At 49.1% G+C, this 24,757-nt stretch overlaps 1 protein-coding gene across 7 annotated transcripts in view; it reads right to left on the bottom strand.

Annotated features, from left to right (window-relative positions):
• LOC106593723 (bromodomain-containing protein 4) overlaps positions 1-24,757 on the bottom strand; it is a 135,374-nt gene that overhangs the window by 99,863 nt on the left and 10,754 nt on the right. For 5 of the 7 annotated variants that reach the window (XM_082958595.1, XM_082958594.1, XM_082958593.1 and 2 more), the window contains 10 exons: positions 15,856-16,161; positions 12,534-12,626; positions 12,072-12,209; positions 11,861-11,993; positions 10,623-10,960; positions 10,049-10,288; positions 6,414-6,572; positions 3,166-3,294; positions 780-1,052; positions 260-483 (listed from right to left, as the gene is read on the bottom strand). In XM_082958595.1, coding sequence (XP_082814721.1) covers positions 260-483; positions 780-1,052; positions 3,166-3,294; positions 6,414-6,572; positions 10,049-10,288; positions 10,623-10,960; positions 11,861-11,993; positions 12,072-12,209; positions 12,534-12,626; positions 15,856-15,978 — 1,850 coding nt within the window. In that variant the 5' untranslated portion in view covers positions 15,979-16,161. Of the gene's footprint in view, positions 1-259; positions 484-779; positions 1,053-3,165; positions 3,295-6,413; positions 6,573-10,048; positions 10,289-10,622; positions 10,961-11,860; positions 11,994-12,071; positions 12,210-12,533; positions 12,627-15,056; positions 15,199-15,855; positions 16,162-24,757 lie in introns of those variants that run through there. The other 2 variants (XM_082958591.1, XM_082958596.1) reach the window with 2 other exon arrangements.

The raw sequence follows: 24,757 nt of genomic DNA, 5'->3' as shown, positions 1-24,757 counted from the left end.
TCCATCCTGCGTTTATCCATCCTACCCAGATTTCTCTACCTGGGCTTCTCTCCATCCATCCTACCTGGGCTTCTCTCCATCCATCCATCCTACCTGGGCTTCTCTCCATCCATCCATCCTACCTGGGCTTCTCTCCATCCATCCATCCTACCTGGGCTTCTCTCCATCCATCCATCCTACCTGGGCTTCTCTCCATCCATCCATCCTACCTGGGCTTCTCTCCATCCATCCTACCTGGGCTTCTCTCCATCCATCCTACCTCGGTTTCTTGATCTTCTTGGGCATGGTCACCGGCTCCTTGCTGTTTTTGCTCTTTCTGATTGGCTGGAGGATGGCAGGGGGCGGGATCTCTGGTGGCTCCTCCCCTCCTATCTTCTTCTTGTACTTGTCTTTATTCTTCTTCTCCTTCTCCCTCTCTTTTCTCTTGGGCTTGGTGACCTGGGGTGTGGACAGAGCGGCCAGCTGTTCGTGAACAGCTTTGAGCTGTAGGACAGACAAACACACAGGAGGATGTTAAAAGAGAAACACAGCTTCCTCTAAACTCTTTCATTTTCTCCACCCCTCCTTCCTCTCTTCTTTTACCGGTTCTGTGTTCAGGTGAAAATCCCTTGCTCTCCCTCTCCCTCTCTCTTCTCTTCTTTTCCTAACCCCTTTCTTAATTATTTTATTCTTTCTCTTTGGGTGAGTCAGTATCAACACAGAGTTTTATCCTTCCTACACTTTCTTTACCTCTTTCACCCCCTTCACCCTCAGGAGATCCCTTCTCCTCTCCCCCTCACCTGTTCCTGTAGCTCAGCCAGTCTCTGTGTTCTCTCGTGTTCCAAACCTCCCTCGGAGGATTCTGATTCCGACGAGGAGGAGCTGTCATCGGAGGAGGAGGGGGGTCGGGGGGCAGGGGGCTGTTTGGCTGAGGGGGTGGGGAGGGGGTGGAGGGTGGGGACAGGGAGGGGGTGGAGGGCAGGGGAGGGGATGGGTTTGAGGGGTGGGGAGGGGAGGGGGGCTGTCTCCTCAAGCTCGTCTGGCATTTTGGCAAAGCGCATCTCAAATACGTCCTGTAGAGAGAGAGAAAGAGAGAGCTTTGTCAATGTTAACATATGTTTCCCATGCCAATAAAGCCCCTTGAATTGAAAGCGGTCAGAGCTATGAACCATGGGAACTTTAGTCCGTGGCACAGTGAGATTTGTAGTTCATCATTCATCCATTCAACACTGTTTATGTTGACACCTGTCATTGTCTGAAAGTGCTGTTGGTTGGTTGTATTTTTTGTTTGTTATGATTGTCAGATGTGTTGTGTAGTTTACCTGTAGTTTGCGTGCCATATTGACCACGCTGTGTAGTTTACCTGTAGTTTGCGTGCCATATTGACCACGCTGTGTAGTTTACCTGTAGTTTACGTGCCATATTGACCACGCTGTGTAGTTTACCTGTAGTTTGCGTGCCATATTGACCACGCTGTGTAGTTTACCTGTAGTTTGCGTGCCATATTGACCACGCTGTGTAGTTTACCTGTAGTTTGCGTGCCATATTGACCACGCTGTGTAGTTTACCTGTAGTTTGCGTGCCATATTGACCACGTTGTGTAGTTTACCTGTAGTTTGCGTGCCATATTGACCACGCTGTGTAGTTTACCTGTAGTTTGCGTGCCACATTGACCACGTTGTGTAGTTTACCTGTAGTTTGCGTGCCATACTGACCACGTTGTGTAGTTTACCTGTAGTTTGCGTGCCATACTGACCACGTTGTGTAGTTTACCTGTAGTTTGCGTGCCATATTGACCACGCTGTGTAGTTTACCTGTAGTTTGCGTGCCATATTGACCACGCTGTGTAGTTTACCTGTAGTTTGCGTGCCATATTGACCACGTTGTGTAGTTTACCTGTAGTTTGCGTGCCATATTGACCACGTTGTGTAGTTTACCTGTAGTTTGCGTGCCATATTGACCACGTTGTGTAGTTTACCTGTAGTTTGCGTGCCATATTGACCACGTTGTGTAGTTTACCTGTAGTTCGCGTGCCATATTGACCACGCTGTGTAGTTTACCTGTAGTTCGCGTGCCATATTGACCACGTTGTGTAGTTTACCTGTAGTTCGCGTGCCATATTGACCACGTTGTGTAGTTTACCTGTAGTTCGCGTGCCATATTGACCACGTTGTGTAGTTTACCTGTAGTTTGCGTGCCATATTGACCACGTTGTGTAGTTTACCTGTAGTTTGCGTGCCATACTGACCACGTTGTGTAGTTTACCTGTAGTTTGCGTGCCATACTGACCACGTTGTGTAGTTTACCTGTAGTTTGCGTGCCATACTGACCACGCTGTGTAGTTTACCTGTAGTTTGCGTGCCATACTGACCACGTTGTGTAGTTTACCTGTAGTTTGCGTGCCATATTGACCACGCTGTGTAGTTTACCTGTAGTTTGCGTGCCATATTGACCACGCTGTGTAGTTTACCTGTAGTTTGCGTGCCATACTGACCACGTTGTGTAGTTTACCTGTAGTTTGCGTGCCATATTGACCACGCTGTGTAGTTTACCTGTAGTTTGCGTGCCATATTGACCACGTTGTGTAGTTTACCTGTAGTTTGCGTGCCATATTGACCACGTTGTGTAGTTTACCTGTAGTTTGCGTGCCATACTGACCACGTTGTGTAGTTTACCTGTAGTTTGCGTGCCATACTGACCACGTTGTGTAGTTTACCTGTAGTTTGCGTGCCATACTGACCACGCTGTGTAGTTTACCTGTAGTTTGCGTGCCATACTGACCACGTTGTGTAGTTTACCTGTAGTTTGCGTGCCATATTGACCACGCTGTGTAGTTTACCTGTAGTTTGCGTGCCATATTGACCACGCTGTGTAGTTTACGTGCCATATTGACCACGTTGTGTAGTTTACCTGTAGTTTGCGTGCCATATTGACCACGTTGCGTAGTTTACCTGTAGTTTGTGTGCCATATTGACCACGTTGTGTAGTTTACCTGTAGTTTGCGTGCCATATTGACCACGCTGTGTAGTTTACCTGTAGTTTGCGTGCCATATTGACCACGCTGTGTAGTTTACCTGTAGTTTGCGTGCCATATTGACCACGCTGTGTAGTTTGCGTGCCATATTGACCACGTTGTGTAGTTTACCTGTAGTTTGCGTGCCATATTGACCACGCTGTGTAGTTTACCTGTAGTTTGCGTGCCATATTGACCACGTCATGGTCTGGGGGGTTGTATTTGTAACAGTTGGAGAACATCAACCGGACATCAGCAGCAAAGTCCTGAGCATCTCTGTACTGCCTGCTGTCCAGCTTATCCTGAGGGAACAAAGACACACGGTGAGGGACAGAGACACGGTTACCAATTAACACAACCAGTGAAAACAAGCGTTTCATTTAGGAAAATGTGGTGCCAGACATTTGACCGGCAGCGTTTTAATTTACCAGATCCATATGCATTGGGTGCATAACCCATTAGGGCGCCCACCCAAGGTGCTCAGAATGACAGAAATCACATTTAGATTATGGTAATTCATCTAACAGAGCATGCAACTACAGGATGCAACAGCATGTCCTTCTTAACAAATTCCGATCCGCCTGGTGAAAACATAAACACCCCCCATTCAATGTATTACCCAATAACCCCCTGGTGCTACACCTTCAATGTATTACCCAATAACCCCCTGGTGCTACACCTTCAATGTATTACCCAATAACCCCCTGGTGCTACACCTTCAATGTATTACCCAATAACCCCCTGGTGCTACACCTTCAATGTATTACCCAATAACCCCCTGGTGCTACACCTTCAATGTATTACCCAATAACCCCCTGGTGCTACACCTTCAATGCTTTACCCAGAACCTCCTGGTGCTACACCTTCAATGTATTACCCAATAACCCCCTGGTGCTACACCTTCAATGCATTACCCAGAAACCCTAGTGCTACACCTTCAATGCATTACCCAGAACCCCCTGGTGCTACACCATCAATGCATTACCCAGAAACCCCTGGTGCTACACCATCAATGCATTACCCAGAAACCCCTGGTGCTAAACCATCAATGCATTACCCAGAAACCCCTGGTGCTACACCATCAATGCATTACCCAATAACCCCCTGGTGCTACACCTTCAATGCTTTACCCAGAAACTCCTGGTGCTACACCTTCAATGTATTACCCAGAAACCCCTGGTGCTACACCTTCAATGCTTTACCCAGAACCTCCTGGTGCTACACCTTCAATGTATTACCCAGAACCCCCTGGTGCTACACCTTCAATGTATTACCCAGAACCCCTGATGTTACACCTTCAATGCATTACCCATACCCCTAGTGCTACACCTTCAATGCTTTACCCAGAACCCCCTGGTGCTACACCTTTAATGTATTACCCAGAAACCCCTGGTGCTACACCATCAATGCATTACCCAGAAACCCCTGGTGCTACACCTTCAATGCTTTACCCAGAACCTCCTGGTGCTACACCTTCAATGCATTACCCAGAACCCCCTGATGCTACACCTTCAATGTATTACCCAGAACCCCCTAATGCTACACCTTCAATGCATTACCCAGAACCCCTAGTGCTACACCTTCAATGCATTACCCAGAACCCCGACGCTACACCTTAAATGCATTACCCAGAACCCCTAGTGCTACACCTTCAATGAATTACCCAGAACCCCCTGGTGCTACACCATCAATGCATTACCCAGAAACCCCTGGTGCTACACCATCAATGCATTACCCAATAACCCCCTGGTGCTACACCATCAATGTATTACCCAGAACCTCCTGGTGCTACACCTTCAATGCTTTACCCAGAACCCCCTGGTGCTACACCTTTAATGTATTACCCAGAAACCCCTGGTGCTACACCATCAATGCATTACCCAGAAACCCCTGGTGCTACACCATCAATGCATTACCCAGAACCCCTGGTGCTACACCTTCAATGTATTACCCAGAACCCCGACGTTACACCTTAAATGCATTACCCCTTAAATGCATTACCCAGAACCCCCTGATGCGACACCATCAATGTATTACCCAGAACCCCTTGATGCTACACCTTCAATATATTACCCAGAACCCCCCGGTGCTACACCATCAATGCATTACCCAGACCCCCCGGTGCTACACCATCAATGCATTACCCAATAACCCCCTGGTGCTACACCTTCAATGTTTTACCCAGAAACTCCTGGTGCTACACCTTCAATGTATTACCCAGAAACCCCTGGTGCTACACCTTCAATGCTTTACCCAGAACCTCCTGGTGCTACACCTTCAATGTATTACCCAGAACCCCCTGGTGCTACACCTTCAATGTATTACCCAGAACCCCCTGATGTTACACCTTCAATGCATTACCCATACCCCTAGTGCTACACCTTCAATGCTTTACCCAGAACCCCCTGGTGCTACACCTTTAATGTATTACCCAGAAACCCCTGGTGCTACACCATCAATGCATTACCCAGAAACCCCTGGTGCTACACCATCAATGCATTACCCAGAACCCCTGGTGCTACACCTTCAATGTATTACCCAGAACCCCGACGTTACACCTTAAATGCATTACCCCTTAAATGCATTACCCAGAACCCCCTGATGCGACACCATCAATGTATTACCCAGAACCCCTTGATGCTACACCTTCAATATATTACCCAGAACCCCCCGGTGCTACACCATCAATGCATTACCCAGACCCCCCGGTGCTACACCATCAATGCATTACCCAGAACCCCTGGTGCTACACCTTCAATGTATTACCCAGAACCCCGACGTTACACCTTAAATGCATTACCCCTTAAATGCATTACCCAGAACCCCCTGATGCGACACCATCAATGTATTACCCAGAACCCCTTGATGCTACACCTTCAATATATTACCCAGAACCCCCCGGTGCTACACCATCAATGCATTACCCAGACCCCCCGGTGCTACACCATCAATGCATTACCCAGACCCCCTGGTGCTACACCATCAATGCATTACCCAGAACCCCCTGGTGCTACACCTTCAATGCATTACCCAGAAACCCCTGGTGCTACACCATCAATGCATTACCCAGAAACCCCTGGTGCTACACCATCAATGCATTACCCAGAAACCCCTGGTGCTACACCATCAATGCATTACCCAGAACCCCCGGTGCTACACCATCAATGCATTACCCAGAACCCCCGGTGCTACACCATCAATGCATTACCCAGAACCCCCTGATGCTACACCTTCAAAGTATTACCCAGAACCCCCTGGTGCTACACCATCAATGTATTCAGATCTATAAGAGGAGCAGATAGAAGTTCCTCTACGGTCTGTCTGGTCTTCCTCTCAGACAGCTGGGAGGTCCACTGCTGATGACGTCATCACTCATCTAATGAACAATGAGTGAGTGAGGGACCACTTTTGATGAGCTCACCTTGACGGTTCCGAGGTCCATAGGGTGTTTGATGATGATGTGGTAGTCGTGGAGGCCGAGGGCGTGCGCGTCGACAGGCTTGTAGAACGGCCACGCGTACGCAATGTGTTTCTTAGACAACATGTCTCTGATCAGACTCCCACAGAACAGCAGGTGCTCCTAGGAGAGGAGGAGAGGGGAAGAGAGGGGAAGAGCGGGGAAGAGAGGAGGAGAGGGGAAGAGAGGGGAAGAGAGGGGAAGAGAGGGGAAGAGAGGGGAAGAGAGGGGAAGAGAGGGGAAGAGAGGGGAAGAGAGGGGAAGAGAGGAGGAGAGGGGAAGAGAGGGGAAGAGAGGGGAAGAGAGGGGAAGAGAGGGGAAGAGGGGGGAAGAGGGGGGAAGAGGGGGGAAGAGGGGGGAAGAGAGGAGGAGAGGGGAAGAGAGGGGAAGAGAGGGGAAGAGGGGGGAAGAGGGGAAGAGAGGGGAAGAGAGGGGAAGAGAGGGGAAGAGAGGGGAAGAGAGGAGGAGAGGGGAAGAGAGGGGAAGAGAGGGGAAGAGAGGGGAAGAGGGGAAGAGAGGAGGAGGAAAAAGAAAGACATGAAAGAAGACTATTAATCCATATGAGAAATGTGTACCCAACCACTCTGATATACAGACAGATACAACCCTAACCCTGTACAGACAGACAGATACAACCCTAACCCTGTACAGACAGACAGACAGACAACCCTAACCCTGTACAGACAGACAGACAGACAACCCTAACCCTGTACAGACAGACAGACAACCCTAACCCTGTAGACAGGTAGGCAGATACAACCCTAACCCTGTACAGACAGACAGACAGACAACCCTAACCCTGTACAGACAGACAGATACAACCCTAACCCTGTACAGACAGACAGATACAACCCTAACCCTGTACAGACAGACAGATACAACCCTAACCCTGTACAGACAGACAGACAACCCTAACCCTGTAGACAGGCAGGCAGATACAACCCTAACCCTGTACAGACAGACAGATACAACCCTAACCCTGTACAGACAGACAGATACAACCCTAACCCTGTACAGACAGACAGATACAACCCTAACCCTGAACAGACAGACAGATACAACCCTAACCCTGAACAGACAGACAGATACAACCCTAACCCTGAACAGACAGACAGACAGACAGACAACCCTAACCCTGTAGACAGGTAGGCAGATACAACCCTAACCCTGTAGACAGACAGACAGATACAACCCTAACCCTGTACAGAGACAGATACAACCCTAACCCTGTACAGACAGACAGACAGACAGACAACCCTAACCCTGTACAGACAGACAGATACAACCCTAACCCTGTACAGACAGACAGACAGACAGACAACCCTAACCCTGTACAGACAGACAGATACAACCCTAACCCTGTACAGACAGACAGACAGACAACCCTAACCCTGTACAGACAGACAGACAGACAGACAACCCTAACCCTGTACAGACAGACAGACAGACAGACAGACAGACAGACAGACAGACAGACAGACAGACAGACAGACAGACAGACAGACAGACAGACAACCCTAACCCTGTAGACAGACAGGCAGACAGACACAACCCAAACCCTGTACAGACAGACAGACAGACAACCCTAACCCTGTACAGACAGACAGATACAACCCTAACCCTGTACAGACAGACAGACAGACAGACAACCCTAACCCTGTACAGACAGACAGATACAACCCTAACCCTGTACAGACAGACAGACAGACAGACAACCCTAACCCTGTACAGACAGACAGACAGACAGACAGACAGACAACCCTAACCCTGTAGACAGACAGGCAGACAGACACAACCCAAACCCTGTACAGACAGACAGACAGACAACCCTAACCCTGTAGACAGACAGGCAGACAGACAACCCAAACCCTGTACAGACAGACAGGCAGACAGACACAACCCAAACCCTGTACAGACAGACAGGCAGACAGACACAACCCAAACCCTGTACAGACAGACAGGCAGACAGACACAACCCAAACCCTGTACAGACAGACAGGCAGACAGACACAACCCAAACCCTGTACAGACAGACAGGCAGACAGACACAACCCAAACCCTGTACAGACAGACAGGCAGACAGACACAACCCAAACCCTGTACAGACAGACAGGCAGACACAACCCAAACCCTGTACAGACAGACAGGCAGACACAACCCAAACCCTGTACAGACAGGCAGACAACCCAAACCCTGTACAGACAGACAGACACAACCCAAACCCTGTACAGACAGACAGACACAACCCAAACCCTGTACAGACAGACAGACACAACCCAAACCCTGTACAGACAGACAGACACAACCCAAACCCTGTACAGACAGACAGACACAACCCAAACCCTGTACAGACAGACAGACAGACAGACAGGCAGACAGGCAGACAGACAACCCTAACCCTGTACAGACAGACAGACACAACCCAAACCCTGTACAGACAGACAGACACAACCCAAACCCTGTACAGACAGGCAGACAGGCAGACAGACAGACAGACAGACACAACCCAAACCCTGTACAGACAGACAGACAGACAGACAGACAGACAGACAGGCAGACAGACAACCCTAACCCTGTACAGACAGACAGACAGACAGACAGACAGACAGACAGACAGACAGACAGACAGACAGACAGACAGACAGACAGGCAGGCAGGCAGGCAGACAGGCAGACAGACAGGCAGACAGGCAGACAACCCTAACCCTGTACAGACAGACAGACAGACAGACAGACAGACAGACAGACAGACAGACAGACAGACAGACACAACCCAAACCCTGTACAGACAGACAGGCAGACACAACCCAAACCCTGTACAGACAGGCAGACAACCCAAACCCTGTACAGACAGACAGACACAACCCAAACCCTGTACAGACAGACAGACACAACCCAAACCCTGTACAGACAGACAGACACAACCCAAACCCTGTACAGACAGACAGACACAACCCAAACCCTGTACAGACAGACAGACACAACCCAAACCCTGTACAGACAGACAGACACAACCCAAACCCTGTACAGACAGACAGACACAACCCAAACCCTGTACAGACAGACAGACAGACAGACAGGCAGACAGGCAGACAGACAACCCTAACCCTGTACAGACAGACAGACACAACCCAAACCCTGTACAGACAGACAGACACAACCCAAACCCTGTACAGACAGGCAGACAGGCAGACAGACAGACAGACAGACACAACCCAAACCCTGTACAGACAGACAGACAGACAGACAGACAGACAGACAGGCAGACAGACAACCCTAACCCTGTACAGACAGACAGACAGACAGACAGACAGACAGACAGACAGACAGGCAGGCAGACAGACAGACAGGCAGACAGGCAGACAACCCTAACCCTGTACAGACAGACAGACAGACAGACAGACAGACAGACAGACAGACAGACAGACAGACAGACAGACAGACAGACAGACAGACAGACAGACAGACAGACAGACAACCCTAACCCTGTACAGACATCAGGTGTTTATATACATCAGTGATTTGAACCTTCTGGTTGGCCAGCTTCTCTACTGCCTCCCCCCACTGTTTTAACCTTTTGTTTTATTAGGAGAATAATACCTGGCGCTTGGGGCTCCCGCTATGACTCGTTAACGCTCCGCCCCCAGGGATCTCCCCGCCTAGCCCCAGGTGGTGCTGGGAGTCGGGCTGGGCAGGCTCTCGTTTGGGCTGCTTCAGCGGGCGGCTACTGCTCTCGCGGCGGGGGCGGGGGGGCTCCGTCGCCACGGGAGACGACTCGCTGAGCTGGTCGTTGGCGGTGGGCGTGGTGGTGTCAGCCTTCCTCTTCTGGCTCTTCCTCTGCTGCAGTGGGGGGTTAAAGGTCAGGGGCTAGAGGTCAAGACAACACCACACATTCCCTAAGCATGACACATGATGAGTTGATAAGTCGATGTGCTAAAAGTACAAAAGTAAACATGGTCCCAGCTGGGTCCCCGGGGACAGGAATGAAGAGAGATTCAACTAGCAGTAAGATAATGACGGCACATGGGAACATCTCAGAGCATGACTGGAGGAAAGAGAGAGACTTCCTATATCAGACGTTAAGTAATATACGTTTGTCTCCTCGTTCCGCTCGACCACACACTTTCAGACTCCCGTACCCCCACCCCTTATTTACTCCCTCTGGTCTACTCACCTTAGCTGGGGGTGCAATGCTCTGGAGGATGGGTGGGGCAGCAGGGTGAAGGCCTGGGTGGGCTGGGGGGTGGTGGGGTACGTGGGTGAGGCCCTGGGCCAGGACATCCAGAGGGCTGACGGGGAAAGGGGGTCCCAGCTGGGGGGCGTGGGAGGGAGGGGTGGGGGGAACGCGGGGGGGATGGGTCTGAGGGGGGAGGGCGAGGGGGAGGGTGGGGGGCCCCTGGGATACGGGGAGACCCCGAGTCTGAGGGCCCGGCGACGGGGAGGAGAAACCTCGGGTGTGGGGGGTGGAGGAGGGAGATGAATCCTGGCCGGAGTCAGACTTAGACAGGAAACCTGGAGAGGAGGAGGGGGGGGGGGGGGGGGTAGAGAGAGACAGACAGGGAGGGGATGGAGAGAGAGAGAGGGGGGATGGAAGTCCACCCAGAGTAAAATAGAAGAGAGAATAAGCAACAGAAAAAGGAACAGAAGAGAAGGAGAGAAAGTACTCCATCAGTAATGACAACAGTGATCTGAATCCCTCCATCAGTAATGACAACAGTGATCTGAATCCCTCCATCAGTAATGACAACAGTGATCTGAATCCCTCCATCAGTAATGACAACAGTGATCTGAATCCCTCCATCAGTAATGACAACAGTGATCTGAATCCCTCCATCAGTAATGACAACAGTGATCTGAATCCCTCCATCAGTAATGACAACAGTGATCTGAATCCCTCCATCAGTAATGACAACAGTGATCTGAATCCCTCCATCAGTAATGACAACAGTGATCTGAATACCTCCATCAGTAATGACAACAGTGATCTGAATCCCTCCATCAGTAATGACAACAGTGATCTGAATCCCTCCATCAGTAATGACAACAGTGATCTGAATCCCTCCATCAGTAATGACAACAGTGATCTGAATCCCTCCATCAGTAATGACAACAGTGATCTGAATCCCTCCATCAGTAATGACAACAGTGATCTGAATCCCTCCATCAGTAATGACAACAGTGATCTGAATCCCTCCATCAGTAATGACAACAGTGATCTGAATCCCTCCATCAGTAATGACAACAGTGATCTGAATCCCTCCATCAGTAATGACAACAGTGATCTGAATCCCTCCATCAGTAATGACAACAGTGATCTGAATCCCTCCATCAGTAATGACAACAGTGATCTGAATCTTCCCATCAGAACAAATCAGACTGTTGGAACTAAAAGCCACACTCCCTACACCGTACCTGCTTCTCTCTGCCCCGCCCTCCGCCCCTTGGTAACCATGGGGATCTCAGTCTCCTCCTGGGGCATCTCAGAGATCTTCTGAAGAAACATCTTCTCTAGAGCCTCTGCCATCAACACTATGTCGTCACCAGGCTGCACACACACACACATCAGTTAACCCTAGCCCTACTATCAGATTCCTGTGTGTGTGTGTGTGTGTGTACACTGTACCTTGTTGTAGATGTAACAGTTGGTGAACATGGTGTTGAAGTCCTGTATACATTCCTGGGCGTTCCAATAGTAGCTGTTCTCCAGTCTCTTCTTGATGGTCCCCATGTCCATAGGAACCTTGATGATCTGATAGTAATCCTGGAGAGGAGAGGAGGAGGGAGAGAGAGAGGAGGACAGAGGAAGTGGGGGGAGAGGAGGAGGAGGGAGAGAGAGAGGAGGACAGAGGAAGTGGGGGGAGAGGGAGAGAGGGAAAGAGGGAGAGAGAGGGGTGGGGAAGGGAGGAGAGATTGGGAGGGGGGGGGGTTAGAGGGAGAGAGGGATGGAGGAGAGAGGGATGGAGGGGGAAAGTCTCTCCCTCATATCTCCCTCTCTGTCCGCTCTACGGTAGCCTGGAAAGGCAATGAGAAGTGATTGTGTCCCCCCCCCCCCCCCCCCCCCCCCACACACACACACACTACTTACAGGCAGGCTGAGTTTGATCGCATCTACGGGAGCCTGGAAGGGCCATGAGAAGTGATGTTTCCACAGCGTCTTCAACAGCACCTTCAACAGGTACTGCAACACAAGAAACCTATTACCAACCCACCACTCAATCAACCAACCAACCCACCAATCAACCAATCAACCAACCCACCACCAATCAACCAATCAACCAACCCACCAATCAATCAACCAATCAACCAACCCACCACTCAACCAATCAACCAACCCACCAATCAACCAACCAACCCACCAATCAACCAACCAACCCACCAATCAACCAACCAACCCACCAATCAACCAACCCACCAATCAACCAACCAACCAACCCACCAATCAACCAACCAACCACCCACCAATCAATCAACCAACCCACCAATCAACCAATCCACCAATCAACCAATCAACCAACCAACCAATCCAACCAACCAACCACCCACCAATCAACCAACCAACCCACCAATCAACCAACCAACCAACCAACCAACCCACCAATCAACCAACCCACCAATCAACCAACCCACCAATCAACCAACCAACCAACCCACCACTCAATCAATCAACCAACCCACCAATCAACCAACCACCACCCAACCACCAACCCACCAATCAACCAACCAACCAACCCACCAATCAACCAACCAACCCACCAATCAACCAACCCCCACCAATCAATCAACCAACCAACCCACCAATCACCAACCACCATCAACCAACCCACCACTCAACCAACCCACCAATCAACCAACCCACCACCATCAATCAACCCACCATCAACCAACCCACCACCAATCAACCAATCAACCAACCCACCCACCATCAATCAACCAACCAACCCACCAATCAATCAACCAACCAACCCACCACATCAACCAACCAACCAACCCACCAATACCAACCAACCCACCAATCAACTCAACCAACCCACCAATCAACCAACTCAATCAACCAACCCACCAATCAACCAACCAACCCACCAATCAACCAACCAACCAACCCACCAATCAACCAACCCACCAATCCAACCAACCAACCCACCAATCAACCAACCCACCAATCAACCAACCCACCACTCAACTCAATCAACCAACCCACCAATCAACCACCACCAACCAACCAACCCACCAATCAACCAACCAACCAACCAATCAACCAACCAACCAACCCACCAATCAACCAACCAACCCACCAATCAACCAACCAACCCACCAATCAACCAACCCACCAATCAACCAACCAACCAACCCACCAATCAACCAACCAACCAACCCACCACTCAATCAACCAACCAACCAACCCACCAATCAATCAACCAATCAACCAACCCACCAATCAACCAATCAACCAACCCACCACTCAATCAACCAACCAACCCACCTATCAATCAACCAACCAACCCACCACTCAACCAACCAACCAACCCACCAATCAACCAACCCACCAATCAATCAACCAACCCACCAATCAACCAATCAATCAACCAATCCACCAATCAACCAACCAACCCACCAATCAACCAACCAACCAACCCACCAATCAACCAACCCACCAATCAACCAATCAACCAACCCACCAATCAACCAACCCACCACTCAATCAACCAACCAACCCACCAATCAACCAACCAACCAACCAACCCACCAATCAACCAACCAATCAACCAACCAACCCACCAATCAACCAACCAACCACCACCAATCAACCAACCAACCCACCAATCAACCAACCAACCCACCAATCAACCAACCAACCCACCAATCAACCAACCAACCACTCAATCAACCAATCAACCAACCAACCCACCAATCAACCAACCCACCAACCAACCCACCAATCAACCAATCAACCAACCCACCACTCAATCAATCAATCAACCAACCAACCCACCAATCAACCAACCCACCAACCCACCAATCAACCAACCAACCAACCCACCACTCAATCAACCAACCAACCCACCACTCAATCAACCAACCAACCCACCAATCAACCAATCAACCAACCCACCACTCAATCAACCAACCAACCCACCAATCAACCAACCAACCAACCAACCAACCAACCAACCCACCAATCAACCAACAACCAACCCACCAATCAACCAACCAACCCACCAATCAACCACTCAATCAACCAACCAACCCACCAATCAACCCACCAATCAACCAACCAACCAACCCACCAATCAACCAACCAACCCACCAATCAACCAACCCACCAATCAACCAACCAACCCACCAATCAACCAACTCACCAATCAACCAATCAACCAACCCACCACCACTCAATCAACCAACCAACCCACCACTCAATCAACCAACCAACCAACCAACCAACCCACCACTCAATCAACCAACCAACCCACCAATCAACCAACCAACCAACCCACCAATCAACCAACCCACCAATCAACCAACCCACCACTCAATCAACCAACCAACCCACCAATCAACCAACCCACCAATCAATCAATCAACCAACCAACCCACCAATCAACCAACTCACCAATCAACCAATCAACCAACCAGGGCCCTATAAATCTGCAATGGGGAGAACACGGACAGAATCATGGAATCCAGATATTAAAACAGAATGCAACCATATAAAAAAAATGTATTGAAGAACTCAGTAGGAAATCAACTAAATGTATTGAACTTCAAAATGCATCAGTGATTCTCTCTCTCCCCCCCTCCCTCCCTCCCGAAGAGGCAACGGCACAGGAATGCCCGTCTGTGTGCTTTTTCTCTAACAATTTGTGTATTTGTGCCGTTAGCGATGATGTTAATGATAACCTTCTGGTAGATGAAAAGGCTTTCACAGAAAACTTATCTATTAAATGTTAACTACAAAGTAGCGTATGTCTACCTGGCAGAATGATATCAGGATTACTTACATCAATCCAGTGGCCATTGAGTTTAGCTAACTCTGCAGTAACGTCGCTAACCAAACAACGGTCTCAGGCTGGTGCACAGTTGAATTAAAGGGTAGGTAAATCCACAAATTAAAACGCATTTCATTTTTCCCAGACCTCAAAAGTGGTGTCATGATGTGGTTTAAGCATTGATGTGGACTTTGAATATCAAATGTTGTTCTATTAAAAAAAATATATACATATATATGATTTTGAGAGCGAAAACTGAGAAAAACAGAAACCGGAAAACACTCTACGGAATCAGGCAAAGAATATAAAACAAAATTATTATATTATATTGCCCCGACCGACAAACCAATCCATCAAACAGTACAGTATCAGTAGTCAAAGCTAGTTGTTCTGTGGTTCGAGACAGACACACACACACACTACCTGTAGCTGGTTGGTCTGTCGTTTAGGCCTCGAGGGGTTCCATGTCTCGGGGGGCGGGGGGTTACAGGAGAGGGAGCGGGGGGCGGGATCTAGGCTGCTGCCCGCCTCCAGGCCGTCTCCCATGGCGACGGAGGCAGGGCGTAGCAGGCGGGGAGGGGGGGAGTCCCAGTCAGACAGTTTGGACCCGGGAGAGCAGGCAGGCTAGACTGGGAAGCCCTCTCAGGCCATCACACAAAACGCTGGACTCTCTGGAGGGAGGAGGAAGAGTAACGTCATCATCGTCATCATCACAGCCCACTGGATTCTCTAGGAGGGGGAGGAAGAGTAACATCATCATCACAGCCCACTGGATTCTCTAGGAGGGGGAGGAAGAGTAACATCATCATCACAGCACACTGGATTCTCTAGGAGGGGGAGGAAGAGTAACATCATCACAGCCCACTGGATTCTCTAGGAGGGGGAGGAAGAGTAACATCATCATCACAGCACACTGGATTCTCTAGGAGGGGGAGGAAGAGTAACATCATCACAGCCCACTGGATTCTCTAGGAGGGGGAGGAAGAGTAACATCATCATCACAGCACACTGGATTCTCTAGGAGGGGGAGGAAGAGTAACATCATCACAGCCCACTGGATTCTCTAGGAGGGGGAGGAAGAGTAACAGCATCATCATCACAGCACACTGGATTCTCTAGGAGGGGGAGGAAGAGTAACAGCATCATCATCACAGCACACTGGATTCTCTAGGAGGGGGAGGAAGAGTAACGTCATCATCACAGCCCACTGGATTCTCTAGGAGGGGGAGGAAGAGTAACAGCATCATCATCACAGCACACTGGATTCTCTAGGAGGGGGAGGAAGAGTAACGTCATCATCACAGCCCACTGGACCAGAACACTGACAAAGAGTTAAGTCTGTCCCGCTCTCTCTCCCTCCCTCCGTCCGTCCGTCTCTCGCCCTCCCTCCGTCTCTCGCCCTCCCTCCGTCTCTCGCCCTCCCTCCGTCCGTCCCCCTCCCTCCGTCCGTCCCCTCCCTCTGTCCGTCCCCTCCCTCCGTCCGTCTCTTCATCCCCCCATTCAGCGCCTCGTTCATCCCTCTGACTTCTCTTTCCTCTGACTTCTCTTTCCTCTGACTTCTCTTTCCTCTGACTTCTCTTTCCTCTGACTTCTCTTTCCTCTGACTTCTCTTTCCTCTGACTTCTCTTTCCTCTGACTTCTCTTTCCTCTGACTTCTCTTTCCTCTGACTTCTCTTTCCTTGTGTTTTTCTTCTCTAAGAGCTGTATTCACTTTACAACCCCACTATGTAAATACAGCTACATGAACACACAGTCCTATACACCGACCCCACTACGTACATACAGCTACATAAACACACAGTCCTATACACCGACCCCACTACGTACATACAGCTACATAAACACACAGTCCTATACACCGACCCCACTACGTACATACAGCTACATGAACACACAGTCCTATACACCGACCCCACTACGTACATACAGCTACATGAACACAGTCCTATACACCGACCCCACTACGTACATACAGCTACATAAACACACAGTCCTATACACCGACCCCACTACGTACATACAGCTACATAAACACACAGTCCTATACACCGACCCCACTACGTACATACAGCTACATAAACACAGACCTATACACCGACCCCACTACGTACATACAGCTACATAAACACAGACCTATACACCGACCCCACTACGTACATACAGCTACATGAACACAGACCTATACACCGACCCCACTACGTACATACAGCTACATAAACACACAGTCCTATACACCGACCCCACTACGTACATACAGCTACATAAACACACAGTCCTATACACCGACCCCACTACGTACATACAGCTACATAAACACACAGTCCTATACACCGACCCCACTACGTACATACAGCTACATAAACACACAGTCCTATACACCGACCCCACTACGTACATACAGCTACATGAACACACAGTCCTATACACCGACCCCACTACGTACATACAGCTACATGAACACACAGTCCTATACACCGACCCCACTACGTACATACAGCTACATAAACACACAGTCCTATACACCGACCCCACTACGTACATACAGCTACATAAACACACAGTCCTATACACCGACTCCACTACGTACATACAGCTACATAAACACACAGTCCTATACACCGACTCCACTACGTACATACAGCTACATGAACACAGTCCTATACACCGACCCCACTACGTACATACAGCTACATAAACACACAGTCCTATACACCGACCCCACTACGTACATACAGCTACATAAACACACAGTCCTATACACCGACCCCACTACGTACATACAGCTACATGAACACAGACCTATACACCGACCCCACTACGTACATACAGCTACATAAACACACAGTCCTATACACCGACCCCACTACGTACATACAGCTACATAAACACACAGTCCTATACACCGACCCCACTACGTACAAACAGCTACATAAACACACGTCCTATACACCGACCCCACTACGTACATACAGCTACATAAACACACAGTCCTATACACCGACCCCACTACGTACATACAGCTACATAAACACACAGTCCTATACACCGACCCCACTACATACATACAGCTACATAAACACACAGTCCTATACACCGACCCCACTACGTACATACAGCTACATAAACACACAGTCCTATACACCGACCCCACTACGTACATACAGCTACATAAACACACAGTCCTATACACCGACCCCACTACGTACATACAGCTACATAAACACACAGTCCTATACACCGACCCCACTACGTACATACAGCTACATAAACAAACAGTCCTATACACCGACCCCACTACGTACATACAGCTACATAAACACACAGTCCTATACACCGACCCCACTACGTACATACAGCTACATAAACACACAGTCCTATACACCGACCCCACTACGTACATACAGCTACATAAACACACAGTCCTATACACCGACCCCACTACGTACATACAGCTACATAAACACACAGTCCTATACACCGACCCCACTACATACATACAGCTACATAAACACACAGTCCTATACACCGACCCCACTACGTACATACAGCTACATGAACACAGTCCTATACCCCGACCCCACTACGTACATACAGCTACATAAACACACAGTCCTATACACCGACCCCACTACGTACATACAGCTACATAAACACACAGTCCTATACACCGACCCCACTACGTACATACAGCTACATAAACACACAGTCCTATACACCGACCCCACTACGTACATACAGCTACATAAACACACAGTCCTATACACCGACCCCACTACGTACATACAGCTACATAAACACACAGTCCTATACACCGACCCCACTACGTACATACAGCTACATAAACACACAGTCCTATACACCGACCCCACTACGTACATACAGCTACATGAACACAGTCCTATACACCGACCCCACTACGTACATACAGCTACATAAACACACAGTCCTATACACCGACCCCACTACGTACATACAGCTACATAAACACACAGTCCTATACACCGACCCCACTACGTACATACAGCTACATAAACACACAGTCCTATACACCGACCCCACTACGCACATACAGCTACATGAACACAGTCCTATACACCGACCCCACTACGTACATACAGCTACATAAACACACAGTCCTATACACCGACCCCACTACGTACATACAGCTACATAAACACACAGTCCTATACACCGACCCCACTACGTACATACAGCTACATAAACACACAGTCCTATACACCGACCCCACTACGTACATACAGCTACATGAACACAGTCCTATACACCGACCCCACTACGTACATACAGCTACATAAACACACAGTCCTATACACCGACCCCACTACGTACATACAGCTACATAAACACACAGTCCTATACACCCGACCCGCCCACTACGTACATACAGCTACATAAAAACACAGTCCTATACACCGACCCCACTACGTACATACAGCTACATAAACACACAGTCCTATACACCGACCCCACTACGTACATACAGCTACATAAACACACAGTCCTATACACCGACCCCACTACGTACATACAGCTACATAAACACAGTCCTATACACCGACCCCACTACGTACATACAGCTACATGAACACAGTCCTATACACCGACCCCACTACGTACATACAGCTACATAAACACACAGTCCTATACACCGACCCCACTACGTACATACAGCTACATGAACACAGTCCTATACACCGACCCCACTACGTACATACAGCTACATGAACACACAGTCCTATACACCGACCCCACTACGTACATACAGCTACATAAACACACAGTCCTATACACCGACCCCACTACGTACATACAGCTACATAAAAACACAGTCCTATACACCGACCCCACTACGTACATACAGCTACATAAACACACAGTCCTATACACCGACCCCACTACGTACATACAGCTACATAAACACACAGTCCTATACACCGACCCCACTACGTACATACAGCTACATAAACACAGTCCTATACACCGACCCCACTACGTACATACAGCTACATGAACACAGTCCTATACACCGACCCCACTACGTACATACAGCTACATAGACACACAGTCCTATACACCGACCCCACTACGTACATACAGCTACATAAACACAGTCCTATACACCGACCCCACTACGTACATACAGCTACATGAACACAGACCTATACACACACAAGCATATCAGCCTACTGTGTCACTGACTAATCAACAGAACTGGACTTTCCCAAACACACACACACAGATCTATATACCGACCCCTGCACACACTGGCTGCCCAAACTAACCACCAAACTGGACTTCCCCAAACAACACACCCCTACAGTCACACACACACACACTAACAGATAAAAGGTTAAAGGTCCTCTAACATGATTTGATTTAACGAGGCAAGTCAATTAAGAACCACTTCTTAGTCACAAAGACCGCCTACCAAGAGGCAAAAGGCCCCCTGCCGGGCCGGGGGCTGGGATTCAAAATAAACATTTGGACAAAACACGACAAGAGAGACACCACAACACTACATAAAGAGAGACACCACAACACTACATAAAGAGAGACACCACAACACTACATAAAGAGAGACCTAAGACAACAACACAGCACTGTAGCAACACAGCACTGTAGCAACACAACAACACAGCACGGCAGCAACACAACAACACAGCACTGTAGCAACACAACAACACAGCACTGTAGCAACACAACACGACAACACAGCAGCAACACAGCACTGTAGCAACACAACACAACACAGCAGCAACACAGCACTGTAGCAACACAGCACTGTAGCAACACAACAACACAGCACGGCAGCAACAAAACACGACAACGACACAGCACTGTAGCAACACAACACGACAACACACCACAGCACGGCAGCAACACAACACAGCACTGTAGCAACACAACACGACAACGCAACACGACAACACAGCAGCAACACAGCACTGTAGCAACACAACAACACAGCACGGCAGCAACAAAACACGACAGCAACAACACAACACGACAACACAGCACGGCAGCAACACAACACAGCACGGCAGCAACACAACACTGTAGCAACACAACAACACAACACAGCAACACAGCACGGCAGCAACACAACACGACAACACAGCGGCAACACAACACGACAACACAGCACTGCGGCAACACGACAACACAGCACTGCGGCAACACGACATCACAGCACTGCGGCAACACGACATCACAGCACTGCGGCAACACGACATCACAGCACTGCGGCAACACGACAACACAGCACTGCGGCAACACGACAACACAGCACTGCGGCAACACGACAACACAGCACTGCGGCAACACAACACAGCACTGCGGCAGCACAACAACAGCACGGTTTATAAGGGGGAGTGAGGCCTAAGAGGATTTTAGAAATAAGCATCAATCAGTGGATCTTGCGTCACGTATACAGCGATGGACAGTTTACAGAGGAGTATAGAGTACATCACCAGAACACTGACAGAGAGAGAGTTAAGCCACCCTCTGACATCACCAGAACACTGACAGAGAGAGAGTTAAGCCACCCTCTGACATCACCAGAACACTGACAGAGAGAGAGTTAAGCCACCCTCTGACATCACCAGAACACTGACAGAGAGAGAGTTAAGCCACCCTCTGACATCACCAGAACACTGACAGAGAGAGTTAAGCCACCCTCTGACATCACCAGAACACTGACAGAGAGAGAGTTAAGCCACCCTCTGACATCACCAGAACACTGACAGAGAGAGAGTTAAGCCACCCTCTGACATCACCAGAACACTGACAGAGAGAGTTAAGCCACCCTCTGACATCACCAGAACACTGACAGAGAGAGAGTTAAGCCACCCTCTGACATCACCAGAACACTGACAGAGAGAGAGTTAAGCCACCCTCTGACATCACCAGAACACTGACAGAGAGAGAGTTAAGCCACCCTCTGACGTCACCAGAACACTGACAGAGAGAGTTAAGTCACCCTCTGACATCACCAGAACACTGACAGAGAGAGAGTTAAGCCACCCTCTGACATCACCAGAACACTGACAGAGAGAGAGTTAAGCCACCCTCTGACATCACCAGAACACTGACAGAGAGAGAGTTAAGCCACCCTCTGACATCACCAGAACACTGACAGAGAGAGAGTTAAGCCACCCTCTGACATCACCAGAACACTGACAGAGAGAGTTAAGTCACCCTCTGACATCACCAGAACACTGACAGAGAGAGAGTTAAGCCACCCTCTGACATCACCAGAACACTGACAGAGAGAGTTAAGCCACCCTCTGACATCACCAGAACACTGACAGAGAGAGAGTTAAGCCACCCTCTGACATCACCAGAACACTGACAGAGAGAGTTAAGTCACCCTCTGACATCACCAGAACACTGACAGAGAGAGAGTTAAGCCACCCTCTGACATCACCAGAACACTGACAGAGAGAGTTAAGTCACCCTCTGACATCACCAGAACACTGACCTAATACTTCATGCTAGTACTCCATAACAAAAACAAGAGTTTACAAGCACATGGAAACCAAGATAACTCACAGGTGGAAACCGGGAAGAGACTGCAGAAAAGGACAGACAACAGTCAAGGACAACCACGTGAGTGAGGGTGTGTGTGTGTGAGAGTTACCTCCTCACAGTAACACAGTAGTATGCCATCTTCTCCAGTAAGAGATACCGTGTCTGGAAGTCCAGCAGACTGTTAGATCTAGACTGCATCTTAAAGTCCATAGAAAAAGTCTTAAACCTCGGAACAATCCCAACACACACACACACACACACACACACACACACACACACACACACACACACACACACACACACACACACACGGTCAAGAGAGAGTCAGAAGTAATTCAGACTAACAGGAATTCACTAATCAGTAGAGTTCTGGAAGAGCAGGGGAAAGGATTCCTCGTGTTCTTTAGGAACAGAAGAGTGAAGAGCAGGGGAAAGGATTCCTCGTGTTCTTTAGGAACAGAAGAGTGAAGAGCAGGGGAAAGGATTCCTCGTGTTCTTTAGGAACAGAAGAGTGAAGAGCAGGGGAAAGGATTCCTCGTGTTCTTTAGGAACAGAAGAGTGAAGAGCAGGGGAAAGGATTCCTCGTGTTCTTTAGGAACAGAAGAGTGAAGAGCAGGGGAAAGGATTCCTCGTGTTCTTTAGGACAGCGGTCCCCAACCTTTTTTGGGCCACGGACCGGTTTAATGTCAGACAATATTTTCACGGACCGGCCTTTAAGGTGTGGCGGATAAATACACAAAATAAAATGATACGACCGGCAAAAAAACTGTGGTATTTTTTAAATATAATAAACGTGAATCCACTGTATACTCGTATGCAACTTTATTAGCAGCGTCCTCGTAACATCGCACCAACAACATAACATGAGTAACATCCTTTCTCTCATCCTAGTTCTCTCACGTCACCCCGCTCCTCCGCTCTCTCCACTGGCTTCCAGTTGAAGCTCGCATCCGCTACAAGACCATGGTGATTGCCTACGGAGCTGTGAAGGGAACGGCACCTCCATACCTTCAGGCTCTGATCAGGCCCTACACCCAAACAAGGGCACTGCGTTCATCCACCACTGGCCTGCTGGCCCCCCTACCTCTGAGGAAGCACAGTGACAGAGAGAGTTAAGCCACCCTCTGACATCACCATCCATTCCTTGGCAGTTCGTGGGTCTTTTGTGGTTGGGAAGTAGCGCTCAAACTCTTTTAAAAGCAAAGACAGGTGATTGTGCACCAGCTGGGACAATGACGGCTCGGACTCAGTCTCTTCCAAAATCCCCGCGAATATACCTCTGTTCACGCGCCGTCCCCACAAATCCAACGTATCACGTGACCGAGACAAGCGTCAAGAGTGAGTCATAAACGGTCATTTTTCAAAATAAAACATCGTTCAGACTCAGATAATAAATAAAACGGAAATAATGGAAGTTATTTATTCTTTCTCTGCGGCCTGGTACCAAATGACCCACGGACCGGTACCGGTCCGCGGCCCGGGGGTTGGGGACCGCTGCTTTATGAACAGAAGAGTGAAGAGAGAGTCTGAAGACGAGCTGGTTCCAGTTCCAACAGTGAGATAGAAAGAGAAAGACCACATCTCTCCTTCTATTCCTCCTGCCCTCCCTCTCTCCATGATCCCAGAGCACAGAAAGAAAGGGATGGAAGGAAGGAAACAGTGAAACAAAAAGAGATAGAGGGGAAAGAAAGAGAGAAAAGGAGGGGATGGAATAACGAGAGAGGAATCTCATTCTAGATCTTTCTTTTATTTTCCTCTCCCTCCCTCCCAGAGA

This window comes from Salmo salar, chromosome 12 (genome assembly GCF_965601325.2).
Source record: "Salmo salar chromosome 12, fSalSal1, whole genome shotgun sequence".
NCBI classification, from domain to species: domain Eukaryota; kingdom Metazoa; phylum Chordata; class Actinopteri; order Salmoniformes; family Salmonidae; genus Salmo; species Salmo salar.
This window is presented reverse-complemented; position numbering and strand designations above follow the sequence as displayed.